Here is a 25,541-nt window from a genome sequence, read left to right on the forward strand (position 1 = left end):
TTTTTGAAAAATCATCATTTAAGTTTCAGGAAAATAACAGTACCTTCCATTACTCAACAGGGAAGCTTCATCATCTGGTATATTATCTCCCAACAGTTCACTAACACGCCGCATCTGGAAACAAACAGATGAAATTCAAGTCTCAATCAAATTTTCACAGCCTGGAATTGTAGAAATGATAGCCTTTTGAGTTTATGTCATATAAATAAAACTGAAAATAAAATCTGAGTGGTCTGTAATATGAGCATTTTAACCAAAGAGCACTTTCAGGTCATTTGGTTTGTTTTGCAATATGAGAATCTCATATTTGCATTGTTCCATATTGATTGTATAGTATAAGAAAAATATACAATTGGTCCACTTTAGTTAATACACATATGTGTCCTGAAGAGAATTTTAAGAAATGATGATGATGATGATGATGATGATGATGATGATGATGATGATGATGATGATAGCAAACACTCGTAATCGAGTAGGTTTGCCTTCCAGGCAGGATGCCTCTTCATCTATGCGTTCGGAGGTGACTACACAGTCCAATGCGGGAGTTACACAATTTGCCAAGGCGATGACAGGTAGTCCCAGGTGGAGCAGTCATGTTATTTCTATGTCTACTCAGCACTTCTTTTTCTTTCCTACGTTGCCTCTTCGCTGTATGTCGGCGGTTTTCTTCAAAAGATAGTGTGCCGTAATGGACTAATGATCTCCAGGATGAATGGTCAAGGACTAAGTTCTCCCAGTTATCAACATCAATATCACATCTCTTCAAGTTAGCCTTGATCACATCTTTAAATCAAGTCTTCTGACTGCCTACACAACCTACTGATAGCTCAGAGTAAAACACTTGTTTGGGAATGCGATTATTGGGCATGCGAACTACGTGCCCTGTCCATCGTAACTGGTGTCTTAGAACCATCAATTCTATACTAGTGGTGTGTGCCTCTTCAAGAACGCTGATATTTGTGTGCCTGTCTTGCCAAGTTATTTGCAATATTCTCCTCAAGCAACGCTGATAGTACTGTTCCAGCTTCTTAAGCTGTCGACTGTAGCATGTCCAGGATTCAAGTCCGTAGAGTAAGGTTGGAACTACTACAGAAATACCACACAATAGGTACATGTTTCGGCCCCTTTGGGCCTTCCTCTGCCTTAAAAATAAGTTATAAAGTTAAAACAAAAGCACTCTAAAACATAACACTAAATGAGTCCTTAATCTTGAAATATTATCAAAAACATAACAAAATAAACCATATAGAGAAACAGGTAAAGGCACTTGTTCCTGAAGTTTCTGACATATGATATGTAACAGTGGCTGTATATGTCAATTGGTAAGATACAACAAAAAATAATCATACTGTAGAAATTGCTTTAGATTGACAATTAGAACAATGAAAACTGAAGTACACAGTCAATACGGAAAACAAAAGCTTGATATTTAAAGTAGCAAGTTGCTCCACTGAAAAGTTACATATAATGATAAAAAGTGTGGAGAATAATTAAATGGGAAGAATAAATTTGGAATTAAATAAATGTGACTATCTTCATGTTGCGTATTAAAAAGATGTAAAACAAATTAATGTTGTAAAACATGAACCTGCCAAGTAGCTCAGCTGTTAACTGTGGGAAAGGGATGGAGGGGTGAGGAGGAAATCATGGAAGGGAAAACTTTATCTGAAAATTTATGAAAGACGAGATGAGTTGAAACTTTTTTATGTTTATCAACAAGGATTTTTAATGCCTCCAAAAGAGCGTTAATCTCTTCAGGAATCTTATTTAAATTGAAAGTAGGGTTAACTCTTTGATCTAAATGTATCAAAATGCTTTCATAAATGAGGGGGGCCAGTGGAAAAGGGGCACATGCCATCTGTGAAGTGCTTGTGTGATTTTGGTACAGGAAGACAGCTGATGCCATCTATTATCATCAGTAGGAACTTGTGTCACAATGGCACGTGCCCATTCTTCAAAAGAGAGCATTACATATTTGTTATTATTCAGGACTGACACATTCCCAGAGGAAAAGAGGCCCATGCCATTAGTTTCTTTATGTCTTATGAGTCGATGCTTTTCATTGGCTGGCTTGGTTTCAGACGACCAATCAGAAAGCGTTTCTCAAGTGCTGTTTATAAGTTTCCAAGATGGCCGCAATATAGTACGCGAACCTTTCCTTGACCCCTGTGCTCCATAGTGCTGAATGGAAACTTGGGCTCAAAAAAAGGTTCGCGTACTATAGGTGCTCCTATTAATGTTCTTCAAGAAGAAAATGCAACAGTACATGTATAAAAAAAGACTTCGTAATAAAAATAACTGAAAAGATAATGAAAGGAAGAGGTTAAGAAATAAAGGAAAAGAATATAAACCTCGAAACAATAAGATTGTGCCTGAGAAAGTGTTTAATAGTGCCAATGATCCATGCTGCAAAACAAGTTTCTGTAAATACTCAGCATTGAATAAAGAACAGAAGGAGGAGATATTTATTGAGTTTTATAAGATGGGATATTATAATAAGCAAAATGCTTATTTATTTGGAAAGTGAGGTTTATTAAGTGCTAAGAAAGCATATCCAAAGAAAAGGAAGGTTCCAACAGTAAGCCAGAGGAAGGTTTCTTTCAGGTATTTTAATCATGACACTCCAGTTAGTGAAGTGTGTAGGACTGAAGTTTTAGTACTCGGCATGCCATTTCTGTGAAACGTTTGAGGACTGTTCGCAACAATGAACTATGTGACACTGAGAGTCATGAACCTATATCACACTGAGCTCGATAGCTGCAGTTGCTTATGTGCGATCAGTATCCACTATTCGGGAGTTAGCGGGTTCGAACACCACTGTCGGCAACCCTGAAGATGGTTTTCGGTGGTTTCCCATTTTCACACCAGGCAAATGCTGGGGCTGTACCTTAATTAATGCCACAGCCGCTTCCTTCCCTCTCCCTGCCCACCGTCGCCATAAGACCTATCTGTGTCGGTGCGACATAAAACGACTTGTAAATTAAAAAAACTAAATCACACGTATCTGTACATACACCTAGAGAGGACAGAAGAGGCAAGCATGTTAACAGACAGCATGCCATTGATAACGAGAGAAAAATAAGGTTAGAAATCACATCGAAATATTTCCAAGGTACACATGTCATCACAGTAGAATCCAGAATCCGAACAAGTCCTACATAACCTCTGTTCACTCAATTGCTGAAATGTATCGTTTGTACTGTGAAGATCTGGGTTGGTGAAACATTTATATGAAACCATTTTCAACATGGAATACAATATTGGTTTTAAATTGCCTTTGAGGGATACATGTCGTATTTGTGATTCTGCTAAGGAAGGTAGTAACACCAAATCCACAGACATCAACCTACACCTTGAAAAAGCTGAAGCTCTCTCAAATGTGACACAAAAGAGCCAAAACAGGATGGTAGTGATATACTCGTTTTGTGTATGGACTTACAACAAGCATTGCCAACACCCTATATTTTGACTGAAACAGAAGAGACAACTCTGGACATATAATATCTGTATTCACCATTGTAGTGATGAGAAGGCAGTGATGTGTGTCTGGTCTGAGGATGTTGCATTTAGAGGGGCTGATGAAGTAGCAAGCTACGTTTTAAAGGCTTTGGATATAGTGAAGGATGAATGTTGTTGAAGGCTTATCATTTATTCTGATTCGTGTGTTGGACAAAATAAAAACTACCCTATATTATTCTAGGTCTATGGTTGTACCTTCTAGATCAGGGCCTCTCAAACGCCCAAACTCTCACGCGTGCAGAGCGAGGTGCATAGGCTCTGTGCACTGTGCATCGGTACGCTTCGCCTCATCTCGGCTTGACTCGGATGGTGTAGTGTGCTGAGAGCGACGAAGCGTTTGGTGGTAGACGACATGTTTATCAGTGAAATAGATAAGCGCACGACAACAACATAATAATGGAGCAACCTGTTTCGAAGAAAGCAAAGACTTCCGAAAGTCCATTTCAATCGAACTGGGAACTTTCGTATTTTTTTTGTTTGTTTGTCGTGACGATAACGCCAAATGCTTAATCTGTGGGACGATAATTACGTGCGTAAGAAAATCGTATATTGAAAGACACTACAACAGACTACATTCGGAAAATTATTGTGAAATCATAGGAGACATCAGAGAGAAAGAATTAAGGAAGTTGAAACAGCTTGAAGAAGACCATTCTATATCCACAAATGAGGTCTGTTCCAGTACTGTAGCATTTTCATTTTGGTTACGGGTTCCGCATTTTTTAAAATTATGTTTACGTTCCTCTCAAACATGTATGTGTATTTCTAATTCACTTTTTAAATTTTTTAATAACACTGGTAACCTTGTCCCATACAACTGTGCGTCTCCGCTCACCACACGTAAATATTTCGCAGTGGGGGAGAAACAGCAGTGAAGGTGAGGAACGCGGAGACAGGTGTAGGGAGAGAGGAGTGGGGGGTCTGCACTCTGGTCAATCAAGCGAAGTCGTCTTTTGCACCGTGCACAGTGCATGCACCACGCGCATGCACCCTGAGAGGCCCTGCTCTAGATGAACAATATTTTGATGTTGTTGAACACAAATTTATTCTCCCTGATCACATGTTCCTGCCATGTGACAGGGATTTTGGAGTTACTGAGAAGATGAAAAAGACACAGGCTGTGTACACCCCAGCAAAATGGGTTGAACTTCAAGCAAGCAAAAGAACACATTCATTGTTGTTGAAATGAAGAAAAAGGACTTTGTGTCTTTGTCTCCTATAATGAACAGTATCATCAAACGTAATGTTAGTATTGACAAACATCCTACAGACATCAGAACAGCAATGGTATTTAGAATAGTGAGTGGTGAGCATTCTGTATATATCAAATATTCACACAATGAAACTGAGAAACCTGTGCAAGTTAGTTTACAGAAGTGTCATGGACAATTTACAAAGCTTGTAGACTGTCAGTTAGTTCCTCCTAAGTATCCAAATGGACGTCAAATTAAGGTAGCGAAGTTCAAAGATCTTCAAAGCTTACTGCAATTTGTGCTTCCAATATATTCAAATTTTTATCAGTCATTGATAAGTGATGGTAGTGACAATCCAATAGAACTAGAAAACACGATGAAGAGTTTGACTCTGTATGAAGTATGCAATGCGACTACATGACCAGGATTTCTTTTCATTATATACTTTAATATTGTAATAAAATGGCCTAATGTTTAATAGTATTTGCAAAACACCATCTAGTTACTGTAACAACTGTTAGTAGAACAGCAAGAGTTCAAATTACTATCCAAAATCAGCTTTCCTTAATTCCTTTTTCCTGACAAATCACACACTGGTGGCATGTGCCTCTCTTTCACTGGGCCCCTCAAATGTTACATAATCTGTCCTAATTTTCTCTATGCAGAATCAATAAAATATTGTCAATGGATCTAACTGATGATGAAAACCTGAGATACATGCGCTCATAGCCGAAAGGTCTTAGGGTGACAATGGGATAGGGAAGGGCTAGGAGTGGGGTTTGAATCCACCATCTCCCAGATGCAAGCTCACAGCTGCACGCCCCTAACTGCATGGCCAGCTCGCTCGGTAGCTGAAAATCTATTATGCTTTTTAGCATTAATATGTTCCTGATAATGGATATGGAAGATTGAAGCTTGAAGTGCACTTCTGAGATTTGTGTTTGTAAGCTCCTGAATTGGAATATATGTCATTATTGTGTGTTATAAAAAATGTTGGAATTAGTGTTATGAGTTTTAAATAGGTTGGTGATTGGATTTTTTTTTTTTTTTTTTTCTTTACAGAAAGACCAGGTAAACAACTGATAGGGAATCTGACTGATCATTGCAACTGTATCATGTTAAGCGTTAAAAAAAAAAAAAGAGTGCTGTTAATCTTAAAACAACAGCTGAAATCATGCAAAAACTGAAGAGGGGAGCTGATCATGAAATTAGTCAGTGAATATAGCACAAGTATTTGAACAGTCCAGGATGTAATTTACAGGAGAATGACAATGTAACAAAGATATCCAGAACAGACATGCATGCAAACATCACTGTATTCTCAATTCAGTTCTTTTCCAGTGGTCTAACCAGAAGTGAGTTGAAGGAATTCATATCCCTGGTGCAATGGTTGCTATGCTCTTTCATGTATCACTGGGATTATAAAATGAGTTCTTTTTTTTTTTTTTTTCGCAAGCTGCTTTATGTTGCACCGACACAGATAGGTATTATAGCAACTCCAGATGACTGACGAGGTTGAAATAATGATACAGTATTCAATAGTTATATGTAGAAAACCAAAGTCTGAGTGATGGTCGTGGTGGTGGTGGAGGTGGTGATTATGTTTTAAGAGAAAGTACAACTAGGCAACCATCCTCCTAATAACACTAATCAGGCAGAAAAAATGGAAGGTATCCAAAACTTTAAAAAATGAAGGTATCGCCCAGAGAAAGACAAGGGCCACGAAGGGCATGAAAATGAAAGACTCCCTAGCACTCGGAAACCTAATAGCGTCAGGATTGGAAAAGAACATGAGTTGACCAAGGAAAGTCAAAGAGGATAGATGAAAGTGAGAAGCCTGGCACAAGTAAGTGGAAGCAATGCCAGGATTCAGCTAAGGGCCCTGTGGTCGCCAACCCATGCTCCCAAGTTCAGAGCGCCTGGGGCCCCGTTTAGTCGCCTCTTAAGACAGTCAGGAGATACTGTGGGTGTTATTCTACCACCCCCACCCACAGGGGGACCAAAGTCTGAGTCACAATACAGCAGCAGTGGACATTTGTAACCCAGAAATAAGTGCTAGAATAGAAGACCAAATTTATCATGCAGATGAGTCAAGTTAAATGAGGAAATGGCCACTGTCTAATTTTATTCTGGAAAAGAAAAATCTTCTCCTGTGACCATAATGTGTTGTGGAAGTACTTTAGAGGAACACGAGTTGAAACTTCCTTTAACAGAAGAAGCAAAAACAAACATTCTTACCTACTGTTTTTGCATTAAGAGGCATGATAAAGGAACACATGAAATCTTTCATATACTAGAGCAGAACATTTCGAACTGAATTAGTTGAGGCCTACAACCAGATTTTATACTGGCCAGCTACCAAGTTGCAGAGATGACAGCGGTGAGAAACACTTTCTCTAATTCCCGAACTGGTGGTTGTCTCTTTCACATTTTCCCTTGTCTGTGGTGAAGGATATAAGCAGAAAATTTGGAAAGACAACATTGAAACATGGGTACAATTTCATTTGATACCTCTGCACCATGTTTCCAAGGTATTTCATTTGTTAAGAGAAGAGATTAGTGATGATCTGCTGTTAATCTGTGATTCCCTGGAGACAAACTATAACACGGGAAGGTGTCAGAGTGGAAGCCAAAGATCAACAAATTTTTCCTCCAGCAACCTGGAATGCTATTACAGGGTTATCTTAAATCCATCACGTACAACCAATATTCATGAACTATGGCATAGTCGCATAAACAAAATGACTGGTAATTATCATCTGTCCATTTATCATCTACTTGAGCATCTGCAGAAAGAAATCTCAGATTTAAGTCATGATATTGAGAGATTGCAAAGTGGCCACTCACGTATGATAAAAAGAAGTACTTGGATCTTGACAAGTGGGTTGAAAGGATTCACAGATACCAGGAATGTAGGGACAAAAACAAGATCACAGAGTATTTGAGAATCCTTGGTCACGACTTTGCTTGTGCAGTCTAAATAGAGTTTAACAACTTATTTCGTCCTTTTCTTTAAATGCAATATCCAAATCTGATCATTATTTGATGAAGTGTTACATCTGCAAAACGTATTCTTGTTAGACTTGACAATAAAATATGAACATTATAATACTTTGCGTCATTTATTTATTGTATCAACTGGCTGACAAACCTAAAGATATTCTTACTTATGACATAATATCCGAATGACAAATTCCACTGTGACATAATATCCCAATGACATAAATTCTGCTGTTACATAGTATCACTGTGACAAAAAGACTGTGACATGGAGTCCATGGTACATTTTTGTTGTAACGTGGTATCCATGACATGTTTTGTTTGTGAAGATAAATCTGGGAATTTACCCACACGGGGTGACTAGGATTGAGAAACACCAACTATACCCTTAATTACCATACAACTCAGCATTCATTTGGTGTAAAAATGGGAAATGATGGAAAAGTATCTTCATGCTTGCAAATTTCAAATCAGAACGCACCAATTTCCCAAATGCAAGCTTACAGCTACAAAACCCATACCTCATAGCCAACCTGCTTTATGACAAGAAAATTGTTGCTACTGTCACCAGAGAGGATTGTTGGAGTGTAATAGCCAAGTGGCGTTGTCAATGACTTGAAGGAAGCTACGGTTCAGTACCTGGCTGATGGACGCAAAATTTTTGAGACGAGAAGTCACATCTCCTTCGTTCAGAATCCACGTAAAACTGGAGGTCCCATGGGAACAATAACAATATCAACAGTCACGTAAAATTACAACCATTCTTCCCTCTTCCGTATCACAGAGGACTAAGAAGATGCAGGACAGTTGAAGTGATGTGGAAGAAGTTAAAGATGATAAATGTATTTCACACAAGATGGTTTTGTAACATGTTCATACACTGCTTGATTATATGGGACAACAAAGTTTCAGGTACACATACACCACTACTGCACACAAATATGAGAATATATGAAGCATCAGAAACAATACAGACTACTTTAATGCATAAATTAAGTAATGTACATTACCCAAAATGGAAATTGCGTATCACTTGTCAAACATGTCTTGATAACAGAGAAAAGCACAATATTAACAACTCTTGCAGTAGAAGAGGATCACATACTTGGTCTGTGTGAGAATATGTAATCTCTCAGAACAGTGGCTGATCATGATGCAACTACAGTAGCCTACAGTGTGTATGTCAGCAGATTGTCAAATTAACACACATGCTTGTAAACATAGCATAGGGCCAATCTGATGGACACTAGTGCAAGAAAATTGCTGCATCATTTAGATAACCTGGAGGAACCTCTGAGGAACATCACTGCAAATTTGAGCAACTTATCCCACATTGCAAAACATACAACTAGTTATTATTTATGTGCAGCTGGCTCACGACCCTGTGTTCTTACAGCAAGTCTTTCATTGATCCCACTAAATCAACAGGTAAGGTTGACTTAGTCCTCATGAATAATAATAATAATAATAATAATAATAATAATAATAATAATAATAATAATAATAATAATAATAATACCCGCGTGGGGATTTACCGGTTACCTCCATCGGGCGTGTCCCATGGGAATTGGGGAAGCTCGCTCGCTCTGCCGCCAGCAGAGTCAGAGGGTAGTAGGGAAATAAAATACCACCGTGAAAAAAAAACTGGTCCCTTGCCAGGGTTACGACGAAGACTGGTAAATGACCAGAAGCCAGAAAACATCTTGAGGCAACCTCTAGGGCTAACAATCCTAGTTGTAAAAGGATGGGTACCCGTCCAAAGCAAAGTCAAGTCAAAAAGCATGATGGCACAACATTTCAAGAAACATACCCCAGGGGGTAAGTCTTCGGATAAATCCCTCGTCGTGAACGCCACGGCGCACAAGTCCCGTTCGGATTCTGGGGGAGACTCGACATCATGCAAGAGACGAGTCGGAGTGTCTCAGTGTACCCCGAAGAGTCAAAAACTCAGGCCAAAATCTAAAACCTTTCTAGCAACTTTCAACATAAATTCACTTACACAAACTGGCAAGCTGAAAACCCTCACCAAAGCTCTTCACAAAAATCAGATATCAATAGTGGCCCTACAGGAAACTAGGTACCCAGATGGAGAGATTTTTGAATCTGAAAGCTACCGATTTTTCAAGAGCAAAGCGCAAAGAGGAATCCTCAATGGAGCTGTGATGCTTGGAACCACGTTTGCTGTTAGAACCAAGATCCTGAAATCGGTTGCAAATTTCGAACCTGTGAATGACAGATTGTCTATACTCACAATTAAATGCGCGAACAAAACCTACGCCCTAGTTAACGCACATGCTCCTACAAACGATAAAAACAAGTCTGCTCCAGACGAAGTTGATAATTTCTGGGACCTACTGGATGAAAAATTGAACAAAATCCCCAAACACCATGTCAAGCTTCTTTTGGGTGACTTCAATGCCCAACTAGGTCGTGAGCAGAAGTACAAGAAAGTTACAGGAAATTACCCTGCTCACAAAAGAACCAATCCCAACGGCAAAAGACTGGTGACCATTTGCGAAAATCACAACCTGCAGGTCATGTCGACCCACTTTCGCCATTTACCCAGAAAGCAAATGACTTGGCGTTCTCCCGTCTAAGCTCTCGGAGAGTTCAAAATTGATCATGTTGCGATCTCCAGGAGAAACAGCCCTGAGATTATGAATGTCAAGGTAAAGAACGGCATCAATATGGCCTCAGATCATTATATGTCTCTTATCAAATTCAAACCAATTCCCGCAAACACAAGGAAGACAACCAAACAGATCACACGCTTCGACAATGATAAACTTCGGCAAAGGGTCGAGGAGTCCAGGAGAAGGCTAGACCAAATGACTGTGACTTTAACAACGCCAAAAGTCTCCTTGTTGAGGCCGCCAAAGACGTTGCAGAAATCAAGAGAAGCAAAAAGCATGCCTGATGGAATAGTACCTGCGAATCAGTCCTCCAAGAAAGTCTCAAGGCGTGGAAACAGTACAACTGTACGAAATCAGAAAATGATTGGGAAACCTACAAAACCCAACGTGCCCAAGCAGCTAGGGTATTCAGAACTGAGAAACGTAAATACGAAAAATCTCTCATTGAAAAGATAGAACAAAACTTTAGGAAGAATGAAAGCAGAGAGTACTACAGAACCTTCAAACGCAAACTCACTGGCTATAAACCACCATCTATATGCTTTGAGTGAACAGACGGCACACTGGCGACGTCAAATGAAGAAAATTGCAGCATTCTGGCAGATTACTTCAAGAATTTACTTAATTGCTCTAAACCGCAAAGCGCTATTGAGACCAAGGAACCCTTACACAGGTACCCAGATTCCAGACCATCCGACAGAGATGAAATCGAGCGCCAAATTGCCCGTCTCAAAAATAACAAAGCGCCGGGGAAAGACTCAGTAGTAGCAGAACTATGGAAATATGCCCCACAGGAATCACTTGATATCTTGCAAAAGCAAATAGAAGAAATTTGGAACAAGGAGACCCTACCCGAAGATTGGAAAATAGCTTTGATCCATCCATTACACAAAAAAGGCAGCGTGAAGAACATCAACAACTACAGAGGAATATCTTTGCTACCCGTGACTTACAAAATTCTATCACTTGCCATCCTGGAGCGTTTGGAAGCACAAGTCGAACATCAAATAGGTGAATACCAAGGAGGGTTCAGAAAAGGTCGCTCAACAGCTGAACAGATCCAAAATCTGAAAACGATCATCAGATATTGTACACTAAGGTCCAAGCAGTATGTGTCTGTCTTTGTGGACTTTAAGAAGGCGTACGACTCCATTGACCGGGAAGTACTGCTAAACATCTTAAATGAATTTGGAGTTGATTTGAAACTGCTGGCATTAATTAAAGCCACCCTGACCATTACAAAATCCAAGGTGAAGTTCCATGGATGTCTCTCGCATTCCTTTGACATCAAAACAGGAGTCCGACAAGGTGATGGGCTATCCCCGATACTCTTCAACTGTGTTCTTGAAAAGATCATCAGAACCTGGCGGGTGAGATTACAGGAAACCAACTACAGTCCATTGAGAATAGGAACCAAATCCAAGGGGATCGCAACAGACTGCTTAGCATTTGCCGATGATATTGCTGTTCTCTCAACCGACATAGAAACCGCTAGAGCTCAAGTTGAAAATTTAAAGGAAATTGCCGAACAAACTGGTTTGCAGATATCGTTTGAGAAAACAGAAGTAATGACTAACATCAAAGAGGCTCCACCAAAACTCCATACAAAATACGGGGACATCACCCGAGTAGACAAATTCAAATACCTGGATGAGATCATCATGAAAAATGGACTGGACAAAGAAGCACTTCAGGAGCGAGTACGCAAACTGGAAATAGCCTACCAAACATCCCGCACAATCTACAACAAAAAATGCCTTTCCCAAAACACCAAGATACGTCACTATGAAACAGTTCTGAAGCCAGTAGTTCTATATGCAGCCGAAACCCTGTCTCTAAATGCCAACAAAGGACTCCTTGAAGAACTGGAGAAAAAAACGCAAAATTGTGAGAGGAATCTTTCGATCAAAGTACAGAAATGGAATCCATCAAAAGAGATCCAACAAGGAAGTCTACAGCAAAATAGAGAAAATTACCGACACAATCAGGAAAAGACGGGCACGATTTTACGGTCATCTGAAAAGAATGGACAGAAGAAAGTTAACTAAAGAAATCTTTCACTTTTTTGATTCAAACCCCAAAACCACAATTCCCTGGTTTAGAAATACCAAAGAAGACCTGCAAATGCTACATATCTCAGCTGAAGACGCCTTTAACAGAGATCTCTTCCGCAAGAAAATATTGACGAACGGGCTAAACCGAGACGAGCAACCGAAGAGAAGACACGGTGCCCCTTGGACAGAGGAGCGTAAGCAGGCCCACTCACAAAGAATGAGGGAAATTTGGGCTCTAAAGAAGGCCAAGTTCAGTGTCAAATGCAACAAGACTTAACGTGGTCCTTGATGGCCCCAGCGAATTATATATATAATAATAATAATAATAATAATAATAATAATAATAATAATAATAATAATAATAATGTTATTTGCTTTACGTCCCACTAACTACTTTTACAGTTTTCGGAGACGCCGAGGAGTCGGAATGTAGTCCCACAGGAGTTCTTTAACGTGCCAGAAAATCTACCGACATGAAGTTGACGTATTTGAGCACCTTCAAATACCACCGGACTGAGCCAGGATCAAACCTGCCAAGTTAGGGTCAGAAGGCCAGCGCCTCAACCGTCTGAGCCACTCAGTCCGACGAATATCAATTTGTGTTGATAAATGGCATAGTGACAACTTCAGTGATGAATCAGTCTTATCTTGGCACAATGATCAACACAGAGGGGCTGAGGTGGTGGTGGTGGTGATTGTTGTTTTAAGAGGAAGTACAACTAGGCAACCATCCTCTATATAACACTAATCAGAGGGAAAATATGGAAAGGATCCGACACTTCGAAGAATGAAGATACCGGTCAAAGGAAGACAAGGGCCACGAAGGGCGTGAAAATGAAAGACTCCCTAGCCCTCGCAAACCTAATAGCGTCGGGGTCGGAAAAGAACAAGAGTTGACCAAGGGAGGTCGGATAGGATAGATGAAAGTGAGGAGCCTGGCACAAGTAAGTGGAAGCAATGTCAGGACCCAGCTTAGGGCCTCGTGGTCGCCAACCCACGCTCCAAAGTTCAGAGCCCCTGAGGCCACAGAGGGGCTGAGCCAATCTTACTGTCGAGAAACACAAGAACTCAATGCCAGGCATTATGGTTTGGAGAACAATTGGCTTTAATGTGATAATGCAATTGGTGATTGTTAAGAGCAATATTATTGCTGAACAATACTGACAGGGTACTCAATCCAGTGGTTGCTTGCCTGATGGTAAGCACTACAAACAGGATGCTACAGCAGTACAATGCCTGTGTTCACTGCACACATCTCCAAGGAAGCACTCCATAACCTCACAATTACAATAACTTAGCAGGTTCCCAGACCTAAACTCTTTTGAACATGTGGGACATAACGGATATATAACTGAACACATCTCAGCCCTTGAACTGTGGAACAAGGTGCAACATGTGTGAGTTGCAGACTCTCAGGAATTGATTTAGGGTCTTATTGACTCCATGTCTCAAAGCCAGTAACGTACTGCAGCTCTGAGTGATCACATCCTGTATCGACTTCATTTTGCATACTTGATAGCAACTTTGCAGACCCACCCTTTGATGGTGTTGTAATTTCCTTCTGGAGCAGAGTATATATGCAGTAAATGAACATCCGTATCCTGCAATCTACTGTATAAGTAAAAACGTGTGTCAATTAATATGCAGACTATTGAAATAAATCTTTATGCTGTAAAATCTAGTTTTAAAAGGTCATCTCTGCACTTAGATAGTGCATAGTACTAAACCTACCCAAGCCGTACTGTAAGCACTGCTACAAACTACCAGCCAAGTTCCATTTTTTTCCCTACAACACCATCTGGTGGCATATAGGAGAGCTACTTCTATAAAGAGAGTGCATTAACTTTCAAAGTGGATCTGTTGTGTCCACTGTCTCATAACCATGCAATAGGGTGATTATGGGAATTATGTCACAGTAATAGCAAATGCACAAAGTTGGAACACAATCTTCAGATATCTCCGATATCCATAATAAGCCAGGCATCAGCAGAATGTTCATCAATAGAATGCTTCAGCGAGACCAGAGATCATCTGAGGTCTGCTAGGACACTGTAGCTCATCAATGCATGAACAAAGAGTTCTCCAAAATCCTGTACAGTGACACTGATCTGAAAGCACTTTGTCGCAGCACTGGGCATTTCCTAACAACACAAGTGAAGAAACAGAGGCTAGTCAAATGCTGAGACCTACTTCAGCAGTATGTAAAAAATGTTCACCCGAAATTTCTCTTTACTAATAAAAAAAGTCTTCACAACTGAGAAGTACTTTACCATCACTCTGATGTGTCTATGCCCCAGATGCACTCACAGCTCGACAGATGGCTCAAAAAATGGAGATGTCATCACTGATGATTGAGCCATTCTAATATACACTCATGTTCATAAAAAAGAGAACACCTTGAAAAACTAGAATAGGTTTATATTCACAGGACATGTTCATCAGTATGTTCTGCAGAAACTATTGGCATTTCAGTCACCTAGGTTCAGCATGTGTCCTGTTGCCTAGTAGAGCCTGGGTCCTCCAAGGGCACCGATAACTTGTTCCATGTGGGATGGGCATCGACGCGTATGGCATCCTAGGGTATAGCCATACATGCTGCATTCATCTGGTTCCATAGTTCATCTTTGGTAGTTGGCATTGTTGGGTCACAGCGCCGCACCCATCGTTTCACCATATCCCACATATTTTCGATTGGCGACAAATCCGGTGATCAGACGGGCCAGGGCAACAGTCTGACAACCTGTGACAACAAGAAGGCACGAGTTCGTGCAGCAACATGTGGTGTCGCGCATTGTCCTGCTGAAATATGATGGCTGGGGAGTCATGCAGGAAGCATATGGCTATGGGTTGCATGATGTCATTCACATAGGTCAAACTGGTCACAGTGCCCTAGACATGCACCAACTGTGATTTGTGGTTGTACCCAATAGCACCCCACACCATAAGGCCTTGAGTTGGCTCTGTATGTCTTGTGCGAATGCAGTCAATGTGATGCCTCTCCCCCTGTCTACGGTGAACCAAAATGCGGCCATCATTTTCAAACAAACAGAACCTGGATTCGCCTGAAAACACTATCCACTGCCATTCCTGTCTGTCATTCCATACACCATTGCAGTCTAGCATGTTTATACACATTAGTCAAAGGTAGGCGGGGAAGTGGGCGATGTGCCGGTAACCCAGACCGTAAAAAATGGCAACAGACTGTCACTCCTGATAGTATACGACGTGTTACACTGTTCCACTATTGCGCCAGAGCCATGGAGGACAAAGATCTGTCCTGCAATACCACGCGAATGAGGTGTGTCTTCTCGAGGGTGGTCTGGGTGGTGCGACCGGACCCATCTCGTCGTGTTCTAGGGCCTTCTGTGAACCATTCTGCACACACCCATTGCATTGCCGACAGACTTCGTCCCACACCAGTAGTAATTTCCCGGATAGATGCATCACGTTCTCTCATGCAAATAATGCACACTCTTTCAAGCATGTCTGTTCAAGTCACAACGATTCATTACCTTCGGTTTATAGCGACAACGAGAGCCGCAGGCACATTTTGCCAGTCGGTGGTGGTGCGCCGAGATATCGATGTGGACCTTGAACCTGAGGGCCAACATGGTTCAAATGCTAATAATATCTTTAAATCATACTAATGCACATGTCCTGTGAATATGAACTTCCTATCTCTAGTCCTTCAAGGTGTTCTGGTTTTTATAAACATGAGTGCAGATAGCCTAAAATGAACCTTGAAGACTGCTGAAGTCAGTTTTCCCTAGAATAAAATCTGTGATGCAACTGATGCACACCCAAAAATTGTTCAAGTCCTGTATTCAAGAAAAAGGTGGACATTTTGAATATTATACTTTCAGTATGGTATATAGACATGTTCTTCACCTAAAAATTATATGTTTCTCTTCCAAACTGTACTCCAAATTTTATTTTAATAATAATGTTGCTATCGAAACAGACTTTCAACGTATTAGGTCGTGTTACGTACATGTAGTACGTGTTGAAGGGATGTTAAGAACAGAACAAAAAGGCCAGCCGGACACCAGTGGGATCCGAACCCACAACCTCCTGATTTTGCGTCGGTTGCTCTGCCAATTGAGCTATGGTGGCCTAGGCCATCTTTGTTCTGTTTGAAAGGATCTGAGCTACAGGTCTGGTACTGCTGCTAACACACTGTAGAGTGCGTTTAAGTCGCCCGTTGTGGGACATGTCAATGAATATTGAATTTTCACGACCGCATTGTAATCGAAACAGACTTTCAACGTATTAGGTCGTGTTACGTACATGTAGTACGTGTTGAAGAGATGTTAAGAACAGAACAAAAAGGGCCAGCCGGACACCATTGAAATCCGAACCCGCTGGTATCCAGCTGGCCCTTTTTGTTCTGTTCTTAACATCTCTTCAACACGTACTACATGTACTTAACACGACCTAATACGTTGAAAGTCTGTTTCGATTACAATGCGGTCGTGAAAATTCAATATTCATTGACATGTCCCACAACGGGCGACTTAAACGCACTCTACAGTGTGTTAGCAGCAGTGCCAGACCTGTAGCTCAGATCCTTTCAAACAGAACAAAGATGGCCTAGGCCACCACAGCTCAATTGGTAGAGCAACAGACGCGAAATCGGGAGGTTGTGGGTTCGGATCCCACTGGTGTCCGGCTGGCCCTTTTTGTTCTGTTCTTAACATCTCTTCAACACGTACTACATGTACATAACACGACCTAATACGTTGAAAGTCTGTTTCGATTACAATGCGGTCGTGAAAATTCAATATTCAATAATGTTGCTTTTTGAGTTATCAGTCCATAGGCTCACTTGATGCAGTTCTCCATGCTACAATACCCTGTGCTAATCTCTTCATTTCTACATAACTACTACATCCTTCATCTGCTCTAATCTGCTTGTCATATTCATATCTTGGTCTATCCCTATTGTTGTTACACCTGCACTTCCCTCAAAGACCAACTGAACAAGTCCTGGATATCTTATGATATGTCCTACTATTCTATCTCTTCTTGTGAAATTTAGCCAATCATAATATATGATTTTCATTTTCCGTGTTGATTTCCCAGCTTCAGTAACCAGAGTTTTATAGGACTTCCCACCTAATCAACACTTACAAATATGATTGAATTTTTATTCTACCTCATTAAAAGTAGGACTAGTTTCAGTTCACTATTGCACCATCCTCAGCTACAATATACGGTACTGTAAAACGGGGTAACTTCAGCCACTTTTTTGTATATTTTTAAAAGTTAAACATGGAATATTCCCTTAAATTTTCTGGAAAAATAATGTAAGTTCCACCGTGTTTTTGCTTCATTGTTATGTATTTTTATATAATAGTAATTTTAATTCAGTAATGAATTATGATAATCGAAAAAGCAGCCAGAGTTACTCCATGTTTTGGAGTAATTTAGCCCACTATAAAAATAACTCAAGAAACAAAGTTTTCTCTTAGTTTTCCTTTGACTACCGTGAAAGTGTTTAAAACTTGCAGAATGCCCAATATCAATAATCGGCAAACAAATTAAAACAATTCATGGTAAAACAGGCGCATAGCGATCAAATTTACAAGATATTTCCAAACAACTCACATTTTGTCCAAAAAAGAAACAAGTTTATTTAACTTAAGCCTACAAGCATCGAATTATATAAAATATATGTATTATATTACATAACTATTTTTAATGGCATGAAAGATCATCAAGATAGCAAAATCATATTCCTGTGAGTCCAATTTATGAAGAGAAAAAAAGTTGAAAAAAAAATTACTTTTTGGATTGTCCTCTCAATACACTGTCTTCTACATTAAAAAATATCTGGTCTGTCAATTAAGCTCTTGAATTTGTATCATTAACGCCTGAGTGAGTCCCGAACTTCCAATTTCCTCACAATATCATCTTTCTGGACTTCACATTCATCATGACTAACTGGGAAAGTGAAGTACACATCCTTTCCAGCTTTCTTCCTCAAAAACTTCACTACCAAGTGCTCTCCAGTTTCTTTAACTTCTCCAACATAAAATCGCTGATTTTTGTCCTTGGAAAATTTTACAAGTACGAAGTTTCCTACTTCATAATTATCAGTCCCATCTACTTGCATTTCCAAGCTTGCCATCCTGTCTTCAGCTGAAATTCTCTCTCCTTGGCTGCAAAGTTCATCATTTTCTTCAAGCTGCTCGTTAATCTTGGGGTTGCTCTGATATGTGGTTTGTGGTTACACTTCGTCCAGGCCTCGCATTCAGTCATTTACCTTTGAATCTGGAATTATTCATCTCTCCTAACAGAGATATCTTCAGGAGATTTGTGAATGATTCACTCCATGACTTTTCCAAACTCTGACTTTTGGTAAAGTCAGGAAGTCTTCTTAGGACAGCATCTCTATTTAGAAGACAAAGTCCTGCAGCTTTGAAGTCAGATTTCAGGCTAGCTTTCAACCTTTCATCCCGTATATCCTCCAGGTTCACCTTGAAAACTCTGGGAAATTCTGTTTTAGGTACGGTTCCTCTATTCTTAGTCTTCCATTTGTTCAACTGTTTCCTCCAAGACATTTTAAGTGGACATAAAGTGCAACATCCAATGGTTGTGTTAGACGAGTTGAATTTGGTGGCAGGAGGACAAATGATATACTGTTGTTCTCACACTGTCTGATCACTACCATTGACAGATGATTGGACAGGTTATCACCTATTAGGCCTATTTTTTTTTAATGGGCAACTTTTTGAGATACGCCAGACAAATTGTAGAAAACCATTCCGCAGAAATGGTCATATCAAACCAATCACTTTCATTTCTGTCATATTATTCACCAGTAACACCTCTTTCCATACAGCCTACGTACAAATGTTTGGCTCAATAGAGCACATATGGAGGCAACAACTCTCCTGGGCCTGTTCCTGTCAACATGACAGAAGTTCCACTCTTTGATGAGTCAGTAATCCTCTCAGGGTGTTTACTTCCTCTTTTTACAATCACTTTAACTTTACCCGGATCATCTACAAAATTAGTTTCATCGTGGTTTACAATGTTTTCAAGAGGAATTCTTTCCAGTGATACTTCTAAGTTGTCAAAGTATTCACCAATTTCTACTGATCCTATGGAGGCTTTAGCACATTTGATATTTTCCGCACAGCAGAATAAATTTCAATGTCTATCAAAACTTTTTAGCCAGTCTGCACCAGGCACGTTATCTTTGAGGATGGAAATTGTTTTTCCCTCTCTGTCTAGATAATCCTTCAACACAACTCTGATGTCTGCAGATGTTACGGATATCCACATACAGTACACGTAGTAAGTCCATGGATGAAGTCGGCTTCTTCCTGAAAACACAGATTTTCTCCTGCCCCCTATACTATAAGAGATGAATCACTTGCAACAACTAAAATATGCGGGCAATAGAATGCTCTATCAACAGTCGCTAGTTCAAAAAATATATGTGGGCTCATTGTCGAGTCAAGCAAGAGATAAAAAAATCTCGGTTTGCAATACCTCGGGGGTATAAAGGAAGCAGATACATGTAAGCGTCAAAGCAAACCTCAACTGAAAGAATGCATGGATGTCCTATTTTTCCCGTGTGCTTCTTGTTCAGCTTGTCTTGCATGGTCAATCATGGAACAGCATATTTCTCTGAGGCTTGCCGAATTGTTATTGTGCCCTTCTTGTAATTGTAATTACAATACCCGTGACTGCCTAAAACTTTCTTGTATCTTCTTGGCATGGCCGAAGTTACCCTGGAAGAGGACAGGACAAGTTTATCACAAAACTATTCCATGAAAAACCTAACTGAATAAAATGCATCAAATTCAGTTGATCAATTACGAGACATACTTACTTTCTAACACCATAAACCACTGGAGTAGAGAATCAGATGCTGGGGCTGGAGAACAGTTTGTTTTCCAATATTACCCTACAAGACAATAGTCGGTGCTGCGAAACAAATTGCTTGACTCAACGATGAGCCCGCCTATATTCTTTGAACTAGCAAGTGTTGATAGAGTATTCTATTGCCTGTTGTTGCAAGTAAAAAATGAAATGAAATGAAATGGCGTATGGCTTTCATTGCAGGGAGTGTCTGAGGACATGTTTGGCTCGCCAGGTGCAGGTCTTTTGTTTTGACACCCGTAGGCGACCTGCATGTCGTGATGAGGATGAAATGATGAAGACGGCACTTACACCCAGTCCCCGTGCCAGCGAAATTAACCAATGATGGTTAAAATTCCAGACCATGCCGGAAAATGAACCCGGGACCCCTGTGACCAAAGGCCAGCACGCTAACCATTTAGCCATGGAGCCGGACTAGTTGTTGCAAGTGATTCATCTTTTATAGTAGGCTACAGGGGGCAGGAGAAAATCAGTGTTGCCATATGTCAGTGGCCCAATTTACCCTGGAAGCCAAAATTACTCCACTTTACGGTACTAAACTTTAAAACTATACACGCAACACATAAACCATGATATAAAATTCTTGTTGAAACTGCATTCCTTCTTTGGTAATGTCCTCATGAGTTATGAAGTTCAATTGAAAACATCACACTGTATTACCGTAAATGCTTCTTTAAAATCTGCCTGCAAGCCACCTGGCTCATTTTGGGTATTACCAGGTTTTTAAAGCTGGATGCCCTTTCAGACATCACATGCTTTTTAGGTGAAAATTCCAACACAAGATTGTCCGGGAATCCAACCTTGCCCACACAGGTGGAAAGTTAGTGGCTAAGCAACTACACTAATCATGCCCTCACCTGAAAGCACTGTATGCGACAAAAATCACTAAATGCCCAAATCACAGTTATCAATGTTAGCATCTTTGTCACTAAAAGATTCACCCTCACTCAGCTTACTCATGAATGTAAGGCCCTAGGCTATATGTAAGATATGTAAATGTTACTCCATGTAGTTTAATAATGTCAATTACAGTATTTAAGGAGGTTGAGTTTTATTCATTTATTTATTTATTTATTTATTTATGGTTTTGTAAATATCCATATAAAAAGGTCTCTAGATTTGGTTTGAACATGGTTAATATTTTAGGAAATTAGTGTTATTTACCTAAGGTGTATTTGTTGTATATTTATACAGAGTGGTGAAAAACTTGATAGTACACATTGCGTTTAATAAATTAATTAAATTTATTGGTTGTATATTATGTTTTATTGAATCATCTTTAATTGGGAAAATAACCTGTTGATGATAAATAAATCTATTCTATTCTTACTGGAGTGGGGTTGTGGGTAATATTGACATGCAAGTTTGCTATTTGGCTTCATCTCTTCTTGTCACCTCTACATTTTGCAAAGGTTAAGTTTGATGACTGGTTTTCCAAAAATCAATACCTTACGGGTCTTCGTGGTAGAGCAGAGAAATTTTGTATCAATTTTTTTTTTTTTGTAAAAGAAATCTTTCACTGTAGTGCCTCTGCTACATTGTTTTTGTTTTGTTTTTCCCTGCCAATTTCTGTAATTTAATTGATGTTTTGATAGCTAGCATGGGATCGGCAGAAGCAGAAAGCATTGGGGTGAGTGTTAGTACAGAGCTGCTGCTGTCTCAACTCCTCCAACAAGGCACCAAGGGCTCATCCAAGGAGTGGGCCTATAGCAAATATCATTGGAAATCCTGATCCCCGTGCCATACAATACCTGGGTGGATGAGTAGGGAGAGCATGTGCCTTTCTTTTTTTCAAGTTTCTTTTATGTCTCACCGACACAGATAGGTCTTATGGTGATGTGACAATGACTTTATGATGACAATTACAGAAATAATTCCAGGAAAAAAAAAAGAATCTTTCAGTTCAACGTTCAAATGGAAAACTGTTTAAAGTCACACTAATACAGCCTTGTATTCGATGATGCTTTGAAGGTATAGACCATGGACTTTAATATGGTACAGCCCTAGGATTTGCCTATGCAAAAATATGGGAAAACCTTCTTCAGAGCTGCCCTTTTACAGCACTCAAGAAACGATCCATGAGTGACACTCCTGAACTTCCAATAACATCCTGGAGAAACCACTTCTCTGAGACCCTGAACTAGCAAAACCTTGAGATGGCTCTCCTGCTCCAAAGGAATATAAATAATGCAATACGACTTATCTCGTAGATCAGGAAGAAATCAAAACGGCCATTCAAGCCTAAAAAAACAAAAAAGCACCAGGACCAGATGGTGTATTCAATGAAAATATGCAAGACTCATGCGACCTATTGATACGCATATGGACCACCCTGTTCAACACATGCACGACAACAGGAGAAGTACCGGAAATATAGAGACAGACCGATATAAGGATGCTCTACAAAGGCAAGGGAAACAGAGAAGACCCTGACGCCTACAGAGGCATTGCTCTTGAATACAACCTCTTCAAGATATATACCAAGATTCTAGAGAATAGACTTGTTTTAGAAACCGCAGGATCAATGCCCGAACACCAGTTCGGCTTCATGAAAGGTAGGGGAACTCCCAATGCAGTTCAAAACCTCATCAACAGTACACAGAATGCAATGAGACATCGATTGAAAAGGGAAATTTTATGCTGTCTTTATTGACTTTAGGAAAGCTTTTGAACTCCTAAACAGAGAAATGCTCCTTGGTAAACTGGAAAGCATAATTGGATCAGATAATCCGCTGACCATAACAATAAATATCTTAACATCCTAGCACACACCATAGTCACAGTTCAAGACAGCAAGACATCTTCAGTCCCCAAAATGCAAACAAATGGAGTGCTGCAAAGTGATCCACTCAGCCGCCTGCTATACAATACAGTCGTTGCTGATATCATAAACATCACTTGCAACACCTCAGTTGTACTACATATGTATGTAGACGACATAGTTATAGGTTCAAGTAACAGAGACGAACTCCAAGATGTAATGGTTAAACTCGAAGACTACGCCGCAAACAACAGCCTAGTAATCAACACTAGCGAGATGGTGCAGATGGTTTTCCAAAAGGGAGGAAGAATCTCATACAATGACAGAATACTATGCAGCGGGAAAGACATAGAAATTGTAGAATCATTTTAATACCTCAGAATAACGCTTCAGCCTTCAGCCACCTCATTTAGAAACCATATAAGGGATAGGTCTATGGCAGCAATAAGAAGTATTAGTGAACCCACTAGATTGACTATATCCACAGCCATGACTCTGTTCTATGCCAAGGTGCTGAAAGTACTAAGCTGTGGGCTAGAAATAATCTGGGAGAATCTAACAGCAACCGACTTAAAGACCATAGAAAACGTTAAGGCTAGATTCCTTACAAGGATTGTGGGAATCTCCAAGATGTCACGTTCAAGACTGGCATACGAGCTAGCCAAAGAAATATTTTTAGTAGAAGATTTGAGAATCAGACTGCCACTCCAAGCCAAACAACAGGAACAGGAATTGCTCCTAACCAGGCAAAGGAAAAGGGCAGAGATTGACCCAGACTTCTACTCAACAGACGCCATATTGGACTGAAGTTGGACAGGACCAAGCAACGACCTAAGTAGCACCTTGAACAGACTAGCTGTACATGGATTTCACCACCAACTATGTGCGCGCCGAGGTTTTCACGACCCGTGTCCACAGTGTGTGTGTGTGTGTTGTGAAATAAACAATATTAACCTTACCATTTCAACAAACGTTTAGTGAGAACAAAATCATTACTAGAATATTGTAAATCATAAAGTTTTGGTTATGTACCATAATGGCCATTCGGCTGCAATATATTCTTATTATTTTATTTTGTAATGCCACAATGTGTGCCCTGTAGTCTAAGTAAATTGTGCAGTCATTAAATTTACAGTGATTACTTATGTATTATCATATTAGCGTAGACACTGATAATCTCTTTAATTTTATAAAATTCCAAAATACTGATTATGCTTGAAGAGCTTTAATGAGAAATGACAATTTTATTCATTACGAACGTCGTAACGATTTTCCTTTAACATTATATCAATAACAGTGACAGTCAATCATCGTTACAGGGTGCAATTTGTTTCTCAAAGAAAAAAATCCATTCATTATGCACCAATCATACGTGCAATGTAATATCACACTGCACAACACTATCAATGTCATAAACAAAAAATAACCTTCAAATTTCGAAGCAGAGCGACATCATCGCCTTCTCGCTTAAAAGACATATTCAGTCACTGACACTTCGTAACTGATAAAAGGTTCCCTTCCCCTGATGCAATATTTAATTGTATAGCACCCTGTTGTAATGTTCACAACTCGAAAAAACACAACTTAACCTCCAAAAACAGAACCTATGAAAATCACAATATCAATATACAACAATTTCGTCAACTTCCTTGCAGTGAAACATCCCTACAGCCCACCAAATATCCCTCCTCTGGCACAAAATATCCCAATGTCAAATGACTTCAATTTTTTTTTATATATCTATATATGTTTTACACAGTATCGCCAACACTGTAGCAAGACCGACTCCAGGGCAGGTTTCGATTATTGGCAAGAGGGCGGACCATAAATGGATTCAGTGTGATCGTGAATGCCAGTTTAAACCACAGTCTAATATATTATTATTAATAAGAAAAGCGCACAAACGTACAGAGAGTTAAGGTTTATTGTTCTTTGCTAGATTCCATTAGTGATTTAGTGCGCTTGTGGCACTCGCTGAAGTGGTAGCGTTTACAGGCCTTCCCGCAGAGGTTGCATAAGCACTCTGGTGAGGGATCCAATCTGCCCTGGACTCCATTCTGTTCTATATACATAGTGCACAATTGCTGAAGAAAACAAGAATAGCACAGCCCTGGTTTGGCGCAGAATGCTACCGCACCAGAAAAGAAGCCCTACACATCCTCCACACAGCGAAACACACAAATACACCAGACAACCTGAAAGCATATGCACAAAAGAGGAAAGAATACAAGAAGCTAAACCTGCTCAAAATAGCAAATCACACGGAAGCAGATGCACAAAGACAAGCAGAAGAAGCCCTAAAGGACCCCTTTATAGCCATCAAGAAGAAAAGCAGAACGGGAGTGGCAAAAATCCCGATGAATGTTTGGGAACAGCTTTACAACAAGAACAACTTAGAACAAGCATACGAAACCGAAGAGACATACACCATAGACATACACGAAGTAAGACAAGCCATCCTAGAATCTACAAAAGGAAAAGCAGC

The 25,541-nt window shown here is 39.9% G+C and overlaps 1 protein-coding gene across 4 annotated transcripts in view; it reads right to left on the reverse strand.

Annotated features, from left to right (window-relative positions):
• LOC136856830 (sodium channel modifier 1) overlaps positions 1 to 24,738 on the reverse strand; it is a 100,736-nt gene extending 75,998 nt beyond the window's left edge. For all 4 annotated transcript variants that reach the window (XR_010858468.2, XR_010858470.2, XR_010858469.2 and 1 more), the window contains exons 1-2: positions 24,484 to 24,738; positions 44 to 114 (exon numbers count right to left, since the gene is read on the reverse strand). Coding sequence is in view for 1 of the 4 variants with exons in the window: in XM_067134995.2 (XP_066991096.2) it covers positions 44 to 114; positions 24,484 to 24,534 (122 nt within the window). In the remaining 3 variants the exon portion in view is untranslated. The remainder of the gene's footprint in view (positions 1 to 43; positions 115 to 24,483) is intronic.
• Between the last annotated feature and the right edge of the window lie 803 nt (positions 24,739 to 25,541).

This window comes from Anabrus simplex, chromosome 1, assembly GCF_040414725.1.
Source record: "Anabrus simplex isolate iqAnaSimp1 chromosome 1, ASM4041472v1, whole genome shotgun sequence".
NCBI lineage: Eukaryota > Metazoa > Arthropoda > Insecta > Orthoptera > Tettigoniidae > Anabrus > Anabrus simplex.